At 39.2% G+C, this 13,583-nt stretch overlaps 1 protein-coding gene across 4 annotated transcripts in view; it reads left to right on the top strand.

The window, feature by feature from the left end:
- ate1 (arginyltransferase 1) overlaps positions 1-13,583 on the top strand; it is a 54,810-nt gene that overhangs the window by 16,650 nt on the left and 24,577 nt on the right. For all 4 annotated transcript variants that reach the window (XM_015049405.1, XM_015049402.1, XM_015049404.1 and 1 more), the window contains 2 exons: positions 5,672-5,704; positions 10,235-10,416. In XM_015049405.1, the coding sequence (XP_014904891.1) occupies positions 5,672-5,704; positions 10,235-10,416 (215 nt within the window). The remainder of the gene's footprint in view (positions 1-5,671; positions 5,705-10,234; positions 10,417-13,583) is intronic.

Below are 13,583 nucleotides of genomic sequence, written 5' to 3'. Positions count from 1 at the left end.
CTGCCTTTGTACGCCTGATCTTCTTGGGATGTTTTTTATCAATCTACACTTCTATGTTTGTGATGGTAGGAGAGTGATGGCGTTTTCAGCATCACTCCCAAACAACCAGTTGACATGTAAATATAGACTAATGGTTTCTCTGAACACCATAGATTTTCTTTTTATATAAATATTTTTTTACTGTCTTTACCTTCCTACTCTCTTTACAAGACATTGTTTATGCTGATATGAGTTACTGAAAAAACTTCTAAGTTTAAATTAGAACACTGTTTCAATTTCATTTAATTTGAAGGTGTTTTAAGTGGAACTAATAATTGTAACATATAATGTTGTTAAAAATAATAATTTCCTAACATTTGACATTTTTCCCCACTGCAAAAATGTACCCAAATCCAAAGTTGTACTTTTGTATTTTGTGTGTGTGTGTGTGTGTGTGTGTGTGTGTGTGTGTGTGTGTGTGTTATGACGCTACTAAGTAAAATCTAAATTTTTGTTGAGACTTCTACAAATATTTATCAGGGATAATAAATGTGGCTGACACTTAATAAACAGTTCAAGCTTCAGTCAATATATTTCTAAAGCTTAGATATAATTAAGACACAGAAAACCATATTGTGACTTATTTGGTGTGTAAGTTGCAATATAATTTATTTCTGTGTAAAATTAATCTAAAAGCTTGTCCAAGATGCAGAAATCCCATCCAACCTAAGTGGGCCTTTTATCCCTCTAGGGTGGAAAAACAACCTTCTCCACCCTTTTGCCAACAGGCTGCGGTAAATATACAAAATTCTACAACTTGTAAAAGTAAGGTAATTAATAAATAATGAAGGCTGTCAGACTGGGCAGACCGTGTCAGATTCCTGTCTGGTGCCATAGCACTAACTCTATTAAAAGGTAGCATGTGTGAATAGCTGCAGCTTGATATATATGTAACATAAAGGTGTGGAACTGCATAAGTGACTCTGCTCCCTGGAGGTTTTTTGCACAGATTTTTTTAAAATTGGTTTTCCATGTTGAATATGTTCTGCATATAGAGGTTTATAAAGTATGTGGTGAATTATGGTTGGGTTAATTTCGCTTTAAAGAAAACCTATTCATTTATAAGCCTGAGGTGTAGCTTTTATAGGGGACTATTCATTCATTCTGTTTACGTAATATTGACCCACTTTCAGTGGGACGTGTAGAGGTTTTAAGGTGTGTTTGCACTGCAGGAATATTTTTCCAAGAATATTCCTGCAGTTCTTTCATCTGCAGGAACCAGGTCCGAACTAGGTTAGTGAAATAAATTTATGACAGAGATTGGCCCTGTTAGGAAGGTTGTATTTTCAGTATAAACCAAGGATGGAGTTTTGTGGTGGTACTTTGCTTAGCATTTTTTAGTTCTTGGACATTCCCAGTATTTTGTTTCAGTATTCTATCATTTTAAGTCTTTGAAAACTTTTTTTTAATGCAGTACCAGTAACTGGTTGATTTGCAAATGCAGCATTTAAAGCTACTCAGTCAAGTTGGACATAATTGTTTTGAAGTGTTTGCATTCCACTATATCAATAATATAAGATAATATTGGTGAAAATATTGAATAAATCAATAATTGACGTGTGGACTTCTAATTACTCTGTGGAGGTGAAGAAAGTAAAACTATCTCAAAGCCATTTTTAGAAATTTCAAATGTTGCTGTTAGAATATTTTTATGAGTCTGTGTTTTTTGATTATGAAATAAGTTTTAAATAGAAGCAACAAATGCTGCTGCAAGTGCATGCATGTGTTTTGTTGTCCTATGGGATGTGTTTTGCATGTTAATACAAATCTAATGCTGCTTTCCTAAAGTCACTGCAGAAACGGAAAAGGCAGAGCTTCAGATTCGTGTTTGCAAGTCGTCCTGCTGTAAAACTGGAATGTAACAAATAAGACAAACTAAAACAAAACAGACTGTAAGAATAAAATGCTGGATTAACATGCAAACCTGCTGTTTTCCTCTGCGAGCTCTGTTATTAATTTGTACAGTTTGATCCGTTGTGTTGCCACTCAAAGCGATTGTTTTGTTTTTTACAATATTTTACAAAATCTGCAGATTTTATTTTTGGACTCATCAAAGTCTTAAGTTTCTTCTTTGTTTCTTTTGTTTTTTTGTTTTTGTTTTTTACATGAGAGCTCATCAGGATTTGTATGCAGTCTAGAAAATTATAGACATGTTTCACAGTTTTTTTTTTTGTTTGTTTTATTCACGAGTAAAAAAGTGGGTAAATAATCCAAATCTATCTGCCATAGAGTTGGATTTTCAGTCTTGTTAAAATAGACAGAGAATTCTGGTAATTGGAGTCTGGAAAAGTTGGCATAAAACAAATCCTTATATTTTCCACACTGCCTTTTGATAACCGCTCAGCCCTCTTCTTGCTTGCGTAGTATTTATTGTTGCATTGATCTCATTTTGTACAACGTCTTTGGTTACAAATTAATATGGTTCTGAGCCAGTCGACAATAAAAAAAACTATGTGTTCTTGCTGAGTGAAGTTAACCCTACCCAAAAGTTTTCGATCTTTAGAGATTATAAGGTCCTAACAGGGGGAAGTGCTTTGTTTGTATAAGGATGTATGCATTTCCTGGCAAAGCATGACTTGAAAATAGCCAAAAAAATTTCCTCTTCATCTAATTTTAGTTTCCTGACAGAATTGAAGCACATACCAGCAATTATTCAGATAGGCATGCACGCACACATTAAATCAAACAGTAAGTTGCTTAATGGTCTTAACTGTTTCAGTGAGTCGTGACTCTCAGTACCTGCACATGTGGGAATCATTGTCAGAAAAACAAATCCTGCTACATCTGCATTTGATGTAAACAAAAACTCCTGAAATAATGTCTGGGGAGGATTTGGAAAAATTAGTAAAATAACAAATGGAAAAAAAAAATAACTATTTTCAGCATCTTGGTGCACAGTAAGAGCATTCAGCAGAACTCAGCAACCAAGTTTCCACTGTAACTCTACACTGGTTTGTTTTTACCACTCTCTGAGCTTTGCATGATTATTACAAGTCTCTGTAACTTATTTGTATATACGTTAAGCAAAGCTGTAACCAAAGAGAACAAAATATTAACAGATTGTACAAGCATAACTAGTTGTTCTACCTATGCCTGCACATAACTCGTACAGGCATATTGTCACTTATAAGTGCAGCAGTTTGACTGTGCAAAGATCACACTGATGAGAGAGGTTGAAGTAGCAATTAGGCTGAAGCAGATGTGTTTGTTTAAATGTACTGGATGTGTGCAAGAACACAACTGTGTGTGCTTGCAATGGCTGCTTGCGAGCCTTAATTGTACACAGATGGGTGTTTACTGTAAGAAAGGGAGAGTTGAGGAGGAAGAGATGGACTCCATGTGTGGATGCACATGAGGATGTTCCATCTGCAGCTTCATGGCTTGACTTTGTATCTGATCAGAGAAAAAAAAGTTGGTGCTATTGAAGTTATGCAGAAATCCTTCTTTTCTTCCTCCATGCCAGTTGACTTTGCCTTTGCATAAACTTCATGTCTTGCAGTGGCTGTGACAGTGTGGATTTGCATATCTGGGTTAACCTTGCAGGTGGTGTAAGGAGGAGGAGGAGAGACTGAGAAAAAGTGTTCAGAGCTGAGGCACATTCCACATATCCATTTGGATGCATTAAAAGTTTTAAATGCATAGTTAACATTTAGGTTGTGGCTTACTAAACGGGACAGTATTCAACCACAAGTTAATTTTTGGTATTTCTGTCTCACTCACACACATACAACAGCCAGTAATTTTGCAAGGCCCCAATAAATGATGTCATCTAATAACTGCAGCTGTTTTTCTGTTGGTAAACCAGCCGTTTTCCCCCCAGTTTTAACAAATGTTTTATTTGTGCCTTTCAGCTATACTGCACATTGGAAGTTTTACAGTTAGTAATTTGACTGGCAGAGCCAGGAGAGGAAAATTGCACTTTACTGGCATCTTGATGAGCTCTTCTGCACATCAGCAAAGCTGACTCAATAGAATTAGTTTCCACAAGTCAAAAAGTAGTTGTTTGGAGCATTTTTTCTATGAGTACTGCTCTTATTAGATTTGTAGGCACATTATTAAAGCACCAGTTAATTCCACTGTTTAATAATGTGACAAATATGCCAATGACTTTTCATGGGTAACATATTTGGTAAACTAATGTGCAGTAAATTCAGGTTGTAATCATCTTTGTCTTATATTTAAGCAGTCTCTTTCATTTGTTCATGTCTTTTTAATGTGGTACACATTAAAGTTGTGTGTAAAGGCACTGTGTAGCATTTTTAGTTTCACCTTTGCTTCTCACACTTTAAATGGCTTTTAAAACTTACTTTGAAGGTGAGAGGATTTAGTTTGTTGCGGTTTGTAGTTTATGCCTGTGGAGTTTGGAATAGTCAAAGTGTATTGTTGTAGTTTTGGAAATATATCAGCTATAAAAAAAAACAAAAGAAAAACAACGTTGGCTTACAGTATTCTTGCAGTATCTGGGACAGCAGGAGACTTAAACCTGTGATTAGTTTAGCTAATGACTGTTTGACTTCTTGGATTCATTCATGTATAGAACATTGAAGTTGCAGCCCAAGATGATTGAGGGCTATTAATTGTGGATAAAGAAACAAGCGAGCAACGGCACAAAAAGACACTCGGTCAACAGAGTTGCACACTAAATTTTTCAAATTACTGCATGTATTGGAAGTAGCAGTATTTAAATTTGCACAGAATGTGCTTCATTCCTTCATGTATGGACCAATGTGAAATGATGGAAAACTGTGACAATAGCATAAGCTCTTAGCAGTAAGTAATACAGTTTGTTTAATGTCATTGGTGCTCCCAACAACTGTGGCTGACAAATGGAAGAATGCTCTCTCTTTTGGAAGAGTAGGGGCTTTGGCAGTAAATAAACTTAGTCATTATGTAACCTCTTAGTGTGTGAAACAGCTTTGGACAATATGAAACCCAGCATAAATTATGTCTCCTGTTTTAAAACTCTTATCTGCAGCCTCTGAGTCCATGTGTTTTTATATTTTTCTAGTTGTTTTTGTGAGACCTGCTCCACACACATCAAACTTTAGATTATGAAATAAGCAAATAAAAGTCACATATGTGTTTGTGAAATGGAGTGTGACGGTATAAAAGTGAAAACTGTCCATCACTGCTATATTTCTAGTTTTGGAACGGATAATCTTGAAGGAGGCAGAGTTTGTTTTCCTGCCCAAAGGCCAACACTACTGTAAACACACCACTCTCAATTCCCCAGCTAAAAAGAAGCACAGGAAATATTATAGATAATAGACCAGAGATGCTTATTTCCAAACGCAGAGACCCCCACTGTAATTGATATCTGCTGTGCATTTTAACGTACATTGAGAGATGGACTTCTGACGTTGGCAGCACTGCTTATTTTAGCTGTCATTGTGCCCTCTCCTAGACTGCAAGCCTTGGCTGAAAGGGTAAATGTTTTCATTTGTGTAAATAAAGGCTTCTTTTATGCCTGTGCAGAAAGGCTCTGTGACGGCTAAGCCAGGAGAAAATGGAAACAGATAAACAATATAAGAAGGCAAAGGAGATGTGTATGGTTTTCATTTGTGCCTATTGAAAAGAGTTGGTGACCCAGATAACTAACAGTTTCTATCTTCTCTCTCCGTTCCCTCCACAGTTCCGGAGATTTCTTTGTGATTCACCACTTGAGGTATGTATTTTCTTTAACTTGTTGACAGTTAAACAAAACCTTTTTCAAAATGTTTGTGTTTGTCCATATGTGTTATCTGGAAGGATTTGCTCCAAGATTACGGGCTTTTTATGGCCTTACAAATCTCAATTAAAAAACAGAAATATCCTAATGAAAACAACTGTTCACCAGTTTTCCTGCTCTACCACATATGTGCCCTTTGCTTGCTCTCTCCTGATGAGCCTTCAGCTGGATTGAGTGGGGTTAAGATATTCAAGAAGGGGGATTCTTTTGCATATTTGGGGGAAACTGAGAAATGTGGTCTCCAGATTGCACAAGTACTACTGCACTCAATTTGAGGACCCCAGAGTAGATTCTGTGAAATGTAGCTCCAATTTACTTCCTGAACTTAGCCTATTTGCAGATTTTTTTCATAGAGCATGTTTAAAGTATTTGAAAGAAAATGGAGCTTGAGGAGCTGAAATACCTTGCCAAAATGCAATGACACTTCACACACGTGTGGCTTGTGTTTGTAAAGCACCTAAGCCATTCATTTTTTGTGTTTCTCCTGATTGTCGGTATCCCCAAGAGCGGAGATAAGGAAGTCCATGAATGTTAGCTTCTGCTGTAGTGCCAAGGCATTTTCCACTGTCTATCTTAATGCATTTTAAGGTATATTTGTTGTTTGAACTATTAAAATAGGCTGTTATTAGTATTCTTATGTGTGGGTCTCAAGTATATGAGGGTTTTAGCCAAATATGTTATAGTTGGAAATACTAGCAGTCTACTGTAGTTGGCAAGAATATAATATTAATTTAGGGCTTTTGAAGACACATTTGAATGGTTCTTCTCCCTGTGTCTGTGGAATTAATATACCACAGACAACTTTAAGGACTTTAAAAAATTCGAACTGAATCTAAAACTTTGAGTTTATGATGAATTTTCTCTAATCCAAAGGGAAAAAGTATAAACACACCCTCAAATATACACACCCAACTCACGTACTTATATCAATATCATTTAGCAAGTTGCAGAGTAACCACACCCTACATTTGGTTTCTACATTTGAAAGTCTCACCTCAGTTCTTTCAAATATGCTTGTAATTGTGACCAAGAAGCTCAATATTTACACACCGAAAAGATCCCATGTCTGATTCCAAGGTGAATGTATGATTAAAGACTTACTCATTTTTAAAGGTAGCTATTTAGGTTATTAAAATAAAGGAAAATAACTAAAAGGCACTTAGTTTTAACCTTCTGTGTTTTCACTGCGGGGTATGAACACACCACAGACCCGGTGAGCTTCGTCATTCAGAAACACCAGTGGCCCTGTTGGGCCAGGACAATTACATCAACAATTAGACCCCAAGACGGGTACTTATTTGAGCCATTTTAATGGGTTTGACGTCCAGAAGCACATTCAAACAGACGGACACAAACACAGTCACTCCGTTTTGTCCCGTGTGGCCCCTCAGGTCTTCACTAATGAACATCATTAGTGTTTATAGGAAACAAGCTTTTATCACCTCGTCAAAGCTGGCGACCAGGCACTCTGAATTACACAGCTCAGCACACATACACATACGTGTTCACGCGGTGGCATGCTGCCCAACACATTTTTCTGCCTGGACTGTCTCCTCCCCTCCAAACGGCCATCTCCTTTTCATTTCGCCTCCTCTTGCACAACTTGGTTTTATTACTTTCGACGATCTCCTTCTCCGTCTCCTCCTGTTTCTCTCCAAGTGTTGAATTATCATGCATAAAAATCTGCACTGCTCTGCGTGTTGTTCTCCATCTGTCTCTAATCTGAGAGCTATTAGAGCACACACACATACACACAGACGCTCGCCACATGGACCTCCAAACCGTGTGGTTCAGCTCGCATGTAAACCTGCATCTCTAAAAGTGTTTGCAAAAACTGCACAGCTATAAATGCAGCTGCAGCTGCCTGACCTGTGTGTTTATTTGTTGCTGTGTTTCATTTATTCTGAATTGCAGAGGATTCATGGTAAAATCCAGGTAGAGTAGTTAACCGCACCTGGATCTTTCCTTCCTCTCTTTTCGCAGCACATTTACATTAGTGCCATGAGAGGAACAGTGGCAACTCTCAGATATAATGAGGAGTAGTCATGCTGAGTTTTGCGAAGCTGGAGGTGGCTTGAATTTTATAAGCTGGACTGAACTCAAACTTCTGCATTATGTGCTCCCTTTCTTAAGCTTTTTCTTAATTTGTCTGTCTGAGCACTTAGTACTATGGTTGGTAGATGATTCATCACATTCTCAGTGGTTTGTTCTGTGAGATCCTCTGTGTTTTTGTGGAACTTTTGTGGGGCCTGGCCTGAAACCCCAGTGAGAAATAAAAGAATTTACTGTATTTGAAGTAAGAAATTAGCTCCACAAGATCTTTGAAAAACATACAACCTACCCTGTATGAAAAAAAATAAAAATAAATATGGAAATATTTGCAAATTATGACCCTACTTTCTGGAACATAAAAATTCAAATAACTTAAAGTAAAATTTTGGTCTTATTGGTTTATGTTAAAGCTGTATGCTTTGACATACTCCATTGAATTTAAACATACAGCTTTTTGTGTATTTGAGAATTGAGTGAAATTTCATAGGAAGGCGATGGCCAGGCTGATTGTAAATAAAGATGAAGTCGATACTAAGCATTGTAACTGCACAGAGCTGAATTAAGTGCTATCACTATCAAAGTTTTTTAAATTAGTTTTGTTCACTAAATGTTACTTCAGAAACAATCAAAAGGTTGAAACCATCATGGTGTTCACCCACCTCTTCGCTCTCAGCTCTGCATGCTGCCCACATGTCCTTGTGTTTCAGCCATATGTGAGCGATTTGGGGCTACTGGGAAAGGTGGCAGGTGGTTTGAAGTGTTCAAGGGAATGTTGAGATTGTTGTCACAGTGGCAAGGACATGACCATTAAGCTGTCGTCTGAGGTGGCACGCAGGTCAGTCAGACGAGATCTGAAGTGGACGGTGCATGAGTATTCATAACATTCAGGCTCCGACAGGCGTGTGTACTCCAGGTGGGGTAAAACAAAACCGTTTGTGTTATTTTCCATTACTTAGAGCTTGTAAATGACCGAGTGGGGCCTCTGACAAAGACTCCAGTGTTTTTGCAGTAACTGGTGGATGGAAATAACAAGCTGCTCTATAAACAGATAGTTGTGTCTGACTCTGGTGTGAATGGTGTTATAAAGGTGATCAGACCCGTGTCTGATTTTGAGTGACCGGCTACATCTAAGAAAACCATCAGCCCTGCTGGGAGTGTGTATTTCAGGCTGTGTGCCTTGTTTCTGTTTGGTCAGGTTTAATTTGCTCAGAATGCGGCCCCAGCGGATCCCCGGATTACTCAGCCAGCTCTCTCTGTGTTGTGATAACTGGCAGTGTCTGCCGCTTAACTGCGTCCAGATGAATGTTGGCTCAGGAGCAGGATCCTGTTACTAGTGCACTGAAGAAAGACGCACACACATACATAAATACTCCAACTTAACATGACTTTTAACCCTAACCCCAAGCCTCTGGTCTTAAGCTGCAGGGATAAAAGCGCAAAAGTAGTTTGATTGAAAAACCCAGCATGCAGATTCTTATGAGAAACAGTGTGTCTGTGAAAAACGTAAGCGTTTTGTTAATAGGATAGACTCGAGCTCACGGGTGCACACCTACACCCACATTCTTCGGTGCCACATGGAATGAGCGAACGCAGATATATAGTAGAAAGCTTGGCAGCACGCCACAACCGCTTGGTGGAATGGGTCTTGCTCACGCAGGTTCTTTTATTAAAAAGTCCTCTCCTGGAGAGTTTCTGTGGTCAGTCCTTCACGTCACCCAGCCGCAACCCCTCCTTGCTCCAGCTTTCACTCCACATTTGGGAACCATTAGCAGGCTAAATGGGAGGCTACTGTACACACCCACTCATAATGCACAAGACTTGGCCGAGAAATACAGCAGTTATAATACACCATTATACAGATGTGTGAATATCCATTTAAGATTTACACTGGAGCTTTGTTTTTTAGATTTTGCTGCATTATAACCACAGAATTCAGTGTGTTTTGGTGGTTTTAATATAGTGAACATAGACAATCTCAGTACACATGCAGCTTGTGAATGGCATCATAAAGACCACACCAGGCAGGTCAGGTCAAGTTGTGGAAAATTCAAAGTAGGGTTAGGTTGTCAATATCCTAAGCCTTCAATATCTCAATGGGAAGATTATGGCTCAGCTGCAGACCTACAAATATGAGCAAAGAGAGCATCAACCAGAGAAGCAACCATGGTAACTTGGGAGGAGCTGCAGAGATTCACAGCTCAGAATGAATTATTTGTAACTTGACAGTTATCGTTACTATTTGCACATTCCTAAACAAGCCACTTTTGAAACATGGTGGCATTTTTATGCTATGTGGATGCTTTTCTTCAGCAAGAACCGACGGAGGTTCATTTTCTATCAGGTCAATGACTCTAATTATTTCCATTAATTTATTCCTTTCCTTTGTTCCTGTTTTTGTTATTATTATTTCTCCAGGCAGAACATTCTCCAGATGGACCGGAGATGGGATACGGCTCCTTCCACCAACAGTACTGGCTGGATGGACGCATCGTAGCCGTGGGAGTGATTGACATCTTGCCTACATGTGTGTCTTCTGTCTACCTCTACTACCACCCAGACTTTACATCGCTGTCTTTAGGGTCCTACTCTGCTCTCAGGTTAGTAATTCCTGGGCAACAGAGAGATATTTGCCTCCGGAGGAGAAACTAAACACCGGCCGTTGTAGACGATTAACTCCTTTTGTTGATCTCTCCACTGCATCTCAACTGAATTTTTTTCTTTCTGTATTTGATCTGTTGAACTGTTTCCCACATCATAGGCTCTGTTATGCTTTAGGTAAAACAAAAAAAAAAAAAAAAAGAGGCCCTTTCTTCAGAGTTGATTGGTTGCGGCAGTGCTCTGCTTGTGGTTCAGCTGACGACAGGTCTCTCCTCCAAGCTGAAATATAAGAATGCAATCACACCCTATAGGCACACACATCCTGCATTTCCTGTAAGATGTAATTCAATAATGTGAGAAAGACTTTTTTAAATATTTATCCTCAGAGGTCGAAGACATAGGTATGTGTGCGTCATTTTCAGGTGTTGCAGTGCGAGCTGTGGGTGTCTGGGTGTAGGTACAAATGTAATCTTGCACTAAATCAGCACAGCAGAGGTCAAAATATTTGCTGCTGCCTGAATAGAGGGAACTCCCTGGTCATCCTAAGCTCACAGTCTCCCATCACTTATTATTTTAAGAGCCTGAGTCTAAGAGTAACACAGACAGCTCTGTGTGGAGGAGGGAGCCAGCGGGACTGAAATCCTCCCCCTTGTTTACAGACACGAGAGTCTGAGCTTTTGATCTGCTCTGGACACTCGAGTCTGCTTGGCGTACAGACTGTGTCTACAACCTGCTGCACAGAATCTACATGTTCTCCAAAGCACTTTTTACTAATTAAAGTCTAATTAAGTATGTTCTGGAGGAAGCCCATGCGCACACACTCATTCTCTGTTAGCCCATTAGTGTACTGTACATTAGTGCTTCATCTGTACATTGCAGAGGTTGTTCTTCCTCTTTCTCTGTCACTAATTTTCTTTATTTTAGGGGTTTAACACTGATAATCCATCAGTTTAATAAAAGCCTCCATCTTTGGAGAAGCCATTGATCTGCTTCTCCGATCAATGGCTTCTCACACCCATTGATCTGCTGTGAGAAGATAATGGCTGTGACAGTGGCTGATTGTCCCTTCTGACAGTCAGCCACAGTGTCACATTCCCAGTCTAGTGGATGCATAAGAAGAGTGACTTGCTAAAGTATTCATACCACCTTGAACTTTTTGACATTACCACCAATTTGATTGTACTTCATGTGATAGACCAACAAAAAGTGGCAAAAAGGGAAAATAATTCTAGATTTGCAGTTCTTTGTATATACAAAACTGAAAAGTGTGGTGTGATTTTTACTATTCAGCCCCATGACTAAATATGCAGCATTAGGTTTTTCCACCCAATTTGGTATACATTTCAAATGTATACCAAGCACTTGAACTTTGGTCTCATCTGATCAGAGAAGGGCCTTCTTTATGTTTGTTGAGTCAAGTTAATGGCTTAAGGAAATTAAAACGTTTTTTTCTCGCCACTCTTCCACAGGGGTCAGATTTGTGAAATGTGTGTCTAATATTTAGTCCAGTGACAGATTCTTCACCTGAGCTATGGATCTCTGCAGCTGCTTCATAGTTACCATTGACTGTTTCTGTGTCTGATCCACTTCTTTCCCTCCTTTCAGATTAGGTGGATTTTCAGTAGTGCCATAGTCTTTTCCATTTTCACATGACAGGTTAGGAGTGCTCTGACTCTGAGAGATGTATTTACTAATAAGGTAACATCTTGAGGCAAGTAATATCAAGCTTTTGGGTAAAGAGGGTGAAAAACGTGTGTAAAACACCTTATAGTGCAGAATCTGTGCAGTCACAGTAATTCTTATCCAGCTGTTGTAATACTGTCTGACTCAGCATTTAAAAGTCGCTAAATGTGTTTGTAAAAGAAAATGCTTATTTATTCTGTAATTATATTCTGTATCAGCTGTGCTCTTGTTCATTTGATCTTTTGCATTTTTTTTTTACATGTAATTCAGTTGTGAAACAGAAGGGGGGGACACTGAGACCTTTCATGCATACAAGCTTTATATCCCAGGCTTAATGCATACAGAGAAGAGCAGAAACAAAAAGTCCCTTATTGAGGTTCTTGTGGCATGAAACAGTGCTGTATTTTAAAAGACATGGCATTTTAAAGCAAAATTCACATTTTAAAACTAAATTTAAAACGGCTTCCATTTGGGTAAAACAACTATGTGATATACTGACTCCAGTGTAATTACTGATATGTTTATAATAGCCTCTGTGTGCTTTCCAAGTTCTCTTTTCTCGCTTTATGATCCAGATTCAGCAAGCAGATAAATGATATTTCATAGTTTTCAGAAGGAAATGCTTTTGCATGCACTGCAGATCTGCAGCCAGCTCCTCGTGGTATGCACTGTTTTAGGCCCTTTGTGTGTATATGCACATCAGTATGAGGGAAGCTGTGTAGGAGCAGAGGCCTTGATAATTGGCTTGTGCTGGAGTGTCAGATGGCTGAAGAGGGGATAATGGCAGACTCAAGCTGCTGCCATGGGGCTGGAGGCGGGGGTGTGAAGGCCTCAAGTAAAGGGGGAAACATGGCTTTTTGTGAATGGGCGCCTCCCCTCTCTTGACCCCCCTCCTCTAATTCAGGCCTGCCGGGCCCTTTTGTAGTAAGAGGATGGGAACCCAGGAACCTGGCAGAAAGCGGGTGACCTTCTATCACCTCGCTCTCGCTGCCTCTCTTCTTCATCCCTTTCTCTTTCTTGACCCTCCTCTTTTATATTCTCCTCCTGCTCTCTCACTCCCTGTGTCTCCCCCTCCTTTCTCTCTGGCTTCCTTTGTCCCAAGTCTTATTTTTCAGTGCATCTATTTTATTTTAAGGCCTCGTTCTCTGTCTCTTAAGCATCATAAGAAAGGGAGCTCTCCCCCTTTCTTTCAGTGGGTGAAGCACAGAGCACTGGAAGGAAGAGAGAAACAAAAAAGGGAGCAAAAAGAGAAGCTTGAATTTAGGTATGGAAGAGGAGAAGAAATGGCTCAAGGAAAGGGGGAAAAGACTTTGAGTAAAAGGATGCAATTAAGGAGGAAGCTATTGTGGAAAAATAAAGCAGGCAAGACATTTACTGTATTTAAAAGTGGTGCATAAATCCTGCAGATTCTTAATCTTTATTCTACGCACTCTCTTCAGTTCCTTTTCTCCACCTGAGGGGTTAACGCTGGCGGAGGAAGGGC

The sequence above is a fragment of the Poecilia latipinna genome, unplaced genomic scaffold, assembly GCF_001443285.1.
Source record: "Poecilia latipinna isolate Pla-1442-1.1 unplaced genomic scaffold, P_latipinna-1.0 Scaffold945, whole genome shotgun sequence".
In the NCBI taxonomy this organism is placed as follows: domain Eukaryota; kingdom Metazoa; phylum Chordata; class Actinopteri; order Cyprinodontiformes; family Poeciliidae; genus Poecilia; species Poecilia latipinna.
Note: the sequence above shows the minus strand (reverse complement) of the source record. Positions and strands in the feature narration are given on the sequence as shown.